Source organism: Glycine max, chromosome 7 (genome assembly GCF_000004515.6).
Source record: "Glycine max cultivar Williams 82 chromosome 7, Glycine_max_v4.0, whole genome shotgun sequence".
In the NCBI taxonomy this organism is placed as follows: domain Eukaryota; kingdom Viridiplantae; phylum Streptophyta; class Magnoliopsida; order Fabales; family Fabaceae; genus Glycine; species Glycine max.
This window is the reverse complement of record NC_038243.2, coordinates 32,758,401-32,765,501: the sequence shown is the minus strand read 5'-3', so window position 1 is coordinate 32,765,501 and position 7,101 is coordinate 32,758,401. Positions and strand designations below refer to the sequence as shown.

The window sequence follows — 7,101 nt, the reverse complement described above, 5'->3', positions numbered from 1 at the left end:
GCGGTTAGTCCTTTGAAATATTTTGTTTAAGGGAAAGGGAAGAATCAAAAGAATTCTCAGACTGTGTCTTTTTGAATTCTTTGAAAAGGGAGAAGGGAGACACAAAGGAATTCAGGTGGTTAGTCCTTTGTTCTTTTGGAAAAGGGAGAAGAGGACACAAAAAGAATTCAAGCGATTAGTCCTTGTTGAATTCTTTTTGGCAAAGGGAGAAGAGAATAAAAAGATATAGAACACTTTTGTTTTCTATGAAAGAACAAGGTTTGGAAACCAGAAAACTTGGAAAGCTTTTGGCAAAGGAAGAAGAAGAAAGATAAGTAGCAAAGGTTTCAAGATTTCTCAAAAGTTGTTCAAGAAATTCTAAGTTGTTCTCAAAAGTTGTAAAAGTTGTTTGAATGCAAGTCACGGTCTTGCTTTTATAGACTCTTCATGTCTGGTCAAGAAAACTATTGGAAGAGTTATAACCTTGAGAAAAACCTGAAAACCATTGGAAGAGTTACATCTCTTGACTTTTTATTCAAAACTTGTCACTGGTAATCGATTACCAAAACCATGTAATCGATTACACAGCATTTTATGAAAAGATATGACTCTTCACAATTTAATTTGAATTTCAACGTTCAGATACACTGGTAATTGATTACCAATATATTGTAATCGATTACACCATTGGAAAATCAATTGGAATGTTGCAAATTCAGTTAAAAGCTTTTGAAATCAAACTTTACCACTGGTAATCGATTACAGGAAACTGGTAATCAATTACTAGAGAGTAAAAACCCTGGTAACTTAGAAAATTTTGAGAAAAACTTTTCTTGTAAAACAAAATTGTGCTATGTTTGATTTTTAAAAAATATTTTCAATACTTCCCTTGTGAAGTCTTCTTGATTTCTTCTCTTGAATCTTGAATTCATCTTCTGTTGAATCTTGAATCTTCTTGATTTCTTCTCATGAAACTTGAAATTAATCTTGATCTTGAACTTGTTGACTCAATCTTGAAATCATTCTCTTGGGCTTTTTGTCATCATCAAAACTACTTGAATCAACTTGATTCATCATCATGAAGCTTGCTTCTACAATCTCCTCCTTTTTGATGATGACAACCCTGAAATCAAGAAACACATAACATTATTTTTTCCTAGTCGATCACTCACTTAATTCTCCATATTCTCCCCCTTTGTTTTTGAGTTTAAGCTTCACTTGAAATTAAATTACTTAATTATATGAGTTCTTGATTTAATCCCTATTTTCTATCCCCCTTTGGCATCAACAAAAAGCCAAAGTGTGTAAAACATACATGATTTAAAAAAAACATACACATAGAATCCATTGTAAATCAATCATAAAAGATTCTAAACTAATCATGAAGCAAGACATGAATAAACCAAATTAAAATGTAAACCACATAGTCATATAACATAATTCATAAATGTTCAGTCATACTAAGCAAATATTAAAAGAAATACTAAATGTTCAAAAGTCATAATAATATAGCCAAATACACGGCTAGAAATCAAAGTACTAATAATACTAAAGATTAATAAAGTCTAAGATGATGGGGGTGGTGGTGGTGGTGGTAGATCAAAGCATGTGCGGATGTACGTGACATCTCCTTCAACCTTGGTGATCCTTGAGTCCATCTCATCGAATCGCATGTCCACTTGTAATTCCAAAGCATCAAACCTTTCACCAACATAGGTTTGAAGACCATCGAACGTGTCCAAAATTCTCTGAAGAAGAGAGGAATTCTCTCCAACTGGTAAGTTTCCTTCATCATCAATGGGTTGAACCTGTTCAAATATGTCCTTAACATTGTAACCGCTTAGATTCCCATATGCTGGAAAGTCATTAATGGTACAAAAAATCATTGCACGCATTTGAAAAGTCTTCTTGCGAAAGCCATCAAACACTAAAACCCCCTTGTCCCACAACTTTGTGAGGTCTTCAATCAATAGACTTAGATAAACATAAATGTCATTTCCTGGCTGTCTTGGGCCCGATATCATCATAGACAACATCATGTATTTTCACTTCATGCACAACAAAGGAGGCAAATTGTAAATTATTAGTAGAATTGGCCATGAACTGTGTTGAGTGCTTAAATTGCCATATAGATTCATTCCATCACTGGCTAGTCCAAGCCTAAGATTTCTTGCCTCTTTGCCAAAATCTAGAAACAAACCATCAATCTTCTTCTATTGGGAGCAATCAGCCGGATGACGGACCATTCCATCAGAGTTTCTCCCATTTGCATGCCAGGTAAGGTCTTTTGCGTCATCTCCATTAGCAAAAAGACGCTTAAACCTTGGAATGATGGGAAGATACCACAACACCTTTGTTGGAGGGCCCTTCTATGAGTTTTCATCAGAACTGTAGTCCTCATCATCCTTCACTTTGTATCATGGTGCCCCACACCTAGGGCATTTGGACATTTCTTCGAATTCATGCTTGTACAGTATGCAATCATTCGGACAAGCATGAATCTTCTAATACTCCATACCCATCGGACACAGTATCTTCTTGGCCTGATAGTAATTTTTAGGCAACATGTTTTCCTCTGGAAGCAGATCGTGCACTACTTGAAGCAGTGAACTAAAGCTTTTGTCACTCCACCCATATCTGGCCTTGACATTAACCAGACTTAACACCGCCGACAATAGCGTCAAGGAATTCTTTCACCCCGTATACAAAGACTTCTTTGAATCACTTTGCAATCCTTCATACATAGGGGCATTTGCTTGCTGAAAAGACTTTTGTCCAAGGTCACGAATCATATCCTCCAAGCGATCTCCCATTTCTACATCAAACGGTTCAGATTGGAATCCACTCTACCTGTCTGTCAGTTCACCATGCCATATCCACGCCGTGTAATTCTTCTTAATCCCATCACACAATAGATGCTCCCATATGTCATCCAGTATTTGTCATCTTCCATTCAAAAAATTGATGCAAGGACAATAATATTTTCCGTCCTCATCCGGTCAACTTCTTTCGGAGGCAAATTGCAAGAACTCTTCGATGCCTTCCTCATATGCAGGGCTCATGCGACTTTCAGTCATTCAACATCGATCCATCTAAATAATAACTCTATGATACTCACAAAGTTTTTCGATGCATAAAAATCTCACTTTTTTATGATAAGTGTGGCCCTATCCCATCCAGGAAGACCTTTTTTATGGTAGCTTCATACCTCAAGGTTAATTCTATTTTGTTAAATTTAACAAAATTTTGGCAGCATTTCGCATTGGTCTCCAAGTACACGACATGAAATCGGTGAAATTAATTTACCGATAATCAAGTATGCACTCAGAGAACAACTAGAAATGTATTGTACCGAAATTTCATCAAATTCAACAAAATATTGTTAACCTTAACGCATGAATCTACCATAAAAATATGAGTCTCCCCAAATTGTCCAAACGGACAATTCAAGATTAAATACAATGATTAATGCAAACTGTCCGCAAGAATCATTGCATTCAGTCTCAAACGGGAATCTAAGGTTCACTCATTATGAACAAAAGTTGTATCTAAAGCAAAGTACATTAATGACATACAACAACATACAAAATCTAAATTAACAAAATTAAGCATCAAAATTGATTGCAAACTTTCGTAACTGTGATGATGATCAGTATAGTGTCTAGGAACAAATGTCGTGATCACGATGCAAAGAACTAGGTAAATAGTGCCTGCAATTTAAATATTTCATTGGTAAGTAGGTATATCATGAAGTAACACCAATGGACTTGCTGCAAGCTACTCAAAGTTATATAGTTTCTGAGCAACTTGCTTAAGGTAATGTATTTGTCATGATTTTCAATCCTTAAGGTTTTGGGGTAAGGATACACTGATGCCTTTGTTCATATTAAGATATAGATAATAATGCATATATATATATATAGGGGGGTAGTTGTCCATGGCTATTACTTTTGGTTTAACAAAGCTTGTACATCATTGTAGATAGCTATCCTGCATTATATATATGTTGATATGACTATCATGGATTATAGACAACTATGCTGGACTTGGAGTAGCTACATTTGGTTGGACTTGGACTTCTCTTTATTGGTTACCTAATTATAGCTACTCAGATTCAAACAGATTGAAGCTGGAGTTGTGTGCCAGTGTTTGATTTTATCATGGGAAGTGTTCAATGAGATGGGAACTCAGGATACATTGTGTTGGACAATGGTCAATATGTATTCAACGTGTGGTGACATTGATGAGGCACAAGTATTGTTTGATGGGGTGAGGGTCAAAGATGTGTCTACTTATGATTCCATGATTGGAGGAGTGTGAGTGTTGCCAAAATGCATTTTCTCATTCAGACAGATGCTAGAGATATCCCTGTTGCACCTGAAAAGTCTGTTGTTGCATTTAAAAATGAGAATCCAACAGTTTCAGTGCTAGAGAAGAAAGAAATATATCTTCTTCCTATTGTACGGATGAGCAATTTGCTGCATTCCCAGATAGATGCCATTCTAAGTGAAACAGGTATAGAAATAATTGCAACCTTGAGATTGTATTGTGGAAGCAGGGGTGTATTGGAGGTTGTTATCCTAGCCTTTGTTTTCATTCCGCAGAATTTATATCTGGTGAATTTCTATATATAGGTTGGTACAGTTACTCTAGTTTCTTGTGAATTTGTGGGCTGCATGCAGGCTGTAATTTTTACATCCTATTCCATGAAGAATGATACAGACTTCCCAATTTATGTTCTTGAAACTAAAAGGTCACCTTTATCCAGGTATTTCCACACTTTTAGACAATTAATATAAGCATTAGTTGTAGTGGGGGTGGGAAAGTCTATGAAGGTTGTTAACATCAACAAAGATGCTGATCAAATGCCTCTACAAGTAGAAGAAGAAGATCTGAAATGGTCTTAGTATCTTAACACCCTCTCAGCTGGTTTTCTTCTTGGGCATTTGGGAATTTATATGTCATAATTTTCAGACAAAGTTACCAAGCATGGATCCCCATGAACAGCTGAACACAAAATCAAAGGATACAACTTTTCGGTCAATGTATTTAGAAATAAATACCATGCGTTTAAAATCTTAGGAAACTAATTAATTTACTTGAATACATTTTATTAGACACATACAATTCATGGTTAGAAAGCAGTTCAAGTTATAACCATCTCCAAGTACTGCCAAATTTTAAACAATTAAAACAGCCACTCCAAGGTTCCTTTTTTATTTTTAATTTCATGTGTAAAACTAATTTTTTTTAAACGCCACACAAGCCATGGAAAATCAGAAGATCAAAGTTGCCCAAGTGATTCAACAGATGGGGGAGTCTGGCCTTAAGCCAATTGCTTTTGCTTATACACAAAGAGATGGAGAACAACTTCGGCAAGAAGAACTGATCTTGTTAGGACTGATAGGTCTCAAATGCACTACTAGTCTTCAATCCATAAAATTACCTTTGGAAAATGTAAAAAATGATGCAAATATACAGATGAAACTGGTCCCGAAGGATGACATCATGGGAGTGAAACACATAGCTTCTGGACTAGGACTAGAACAGGCTATTGTGCATGAAGGAAGAAAAGTTATAAATTTGAATGAGGAAGCTAGTATACAAAGTGGATCAGTCCATGTAATGGCAAACTTGCATCCTGAAGACAAACTTCTACGATACATAGACTTCTTGCTTATGAGTACATGGCTAATGGTTCATTGGATAAATGGATATTCAACAAGACCAAAGAGGAATTTGTGTTGGATTGGGATACAAGGTATAACATAGCACTTGGAACAAAAAAGGACTTGCTTATCTACATGAGGATTGTGACTCAAACATTATTCATTGTGACATCAAACCAGAAAACATGCTCCTAGATGATAATTTCAAGGTCAAGGTTTTTGATTTTGGTTTGGCTAAGCTTATGAAATGTGAACAAAGCCATGTTTTCACAACACTTAGAGGCACTAGAGGGTATCTTGCACCTGAGTGGATCACAAACTGTGCCATATTAGAGAAAAGTGATGTTTATAGCTATGGTATGGTGTTGCTAGAGATCATTGGGGGGAGGAAAAACTATGATCCCAGTGAAACCTCAAAGAAATCCTATTTCCCATCTTTTGCTTTTAAGATGGTGGAAGAAGGGAATGTGATAGAGATTCTTGACTCAAAGGTGGAAACTTATGAAAATGATCAAAGGGTTCACATTGTTGGGAATGTTGCATTGTGGTGCATACAGGAAGACATGTCTCTTAGGCCTTCCATGACCAAAGTTGTCCAAATGTTAGAGGGTTTATGCACTGTTCATAAGCCACCAACTTGTTTTGTCTTAGGTTCTCGATTTTCTTCAACTAGTGAGGTTGGCACTTCTTCAGGGCCATCAGATTGTAACAGTGAAGCCAATCTTTCTGCTGTTCGGCTTTCAGGGCCAAGATAATAGAAGTTGTAACATTTTTCTTTTTTTTGTGTCTATTTTTAGGATGTTGTTAAGGAAATTGGTATCAAATTTATCATTAGGCAGGGGCAATTGCTAGCAACAAATAGAGGTCATTAACTCAAGCACAAGATTGTTGGAAGCAAAGGAAAGGCCATAGGCATTGATTGATTTGGAGCAAGTGCTCCAGCAGGAAAAATATACAAGGAGTTTGGTATCACCAAGGAAGTTGTTATTGATGTTGCCAAAGAACTTTCGTACATATAAGAAAAGAAAAATGCCTAAAATTGATTCTAAATTTAAATACAAAATATTGGCATGCCTGGTAGACTAGAACATCGAACATTTCAGCAAAAAAAATTTATAGTAACAGCTAACAAGGTTTCAGGCTAAACAATCCAAAACAAAATGCGATAAAATGGTTTTTCAGATTTCACCTCAATAAACACAGCTGATGCTTCACGTGGTTGCAACTTTTGAACCACCTCTACAGCTACTTCCTGCAAGAAACAACATAGATTATCAACAATGATGGGTAAATATTAGGAACTGGAATTAAGTTAGGGCTGAAATTAACAATGGGGGGGGGGGGGGACAAGACATTGTAGTAAAGCTGATTAATTTCCACAACTAGCAGGCAGTGTATCCTCAGACTCAGAGGATCAATTTCAGAGCACCGCTGCCACTTTCTCTCAAAGTAA

At 36.2% G+C, this 7,101-nt stretch overlaps 1 protein-coding gene across 1 annotated transcript; it reads left to right on the top strand.

The window, feature by feature from the left end:
- The first annotated feature begins 5,247 nt into the window (after positions 1-5,247).
- On the top strand, positions 5,248-6,403 carry LOC102669676 (G-type lectin S-receptor-like serine/threonine-protein kinase SD2-5). Its single transcript, XM_006584309.1, has 2 exons — positions 5,248-5,740; positions 5,829-6,403. The coding sequence occupies exons 1-2, from the start codon at positions 5,248-5,250 to the stop codon at positions 6,401-6,403; spliced, it is 1,068 nt and encodes a 355-aa protein (XP_006584372.1).
- Positions 6,404-7,101: the final 698 nt, after the last annotated feature.

What these genes read in the sequence shown, in the direction of transcription:
- LOC102669676 (XM_006584309.1), top strand. Translation starts at nt 5,248, where the DNA reads ATGGAAAATCAGAAGATCAAAGTTGCCCAAGTGATTCAACAGATGGGG. An exon ending in GTGTTGGATTGGGATACAAG is followed by an intron (nt 5,741 to 5,828) that starts GTATAACATAGC and finishes ACATCAAACCAG; the next exon opens with AAAACATGCTCCTAGATGAT.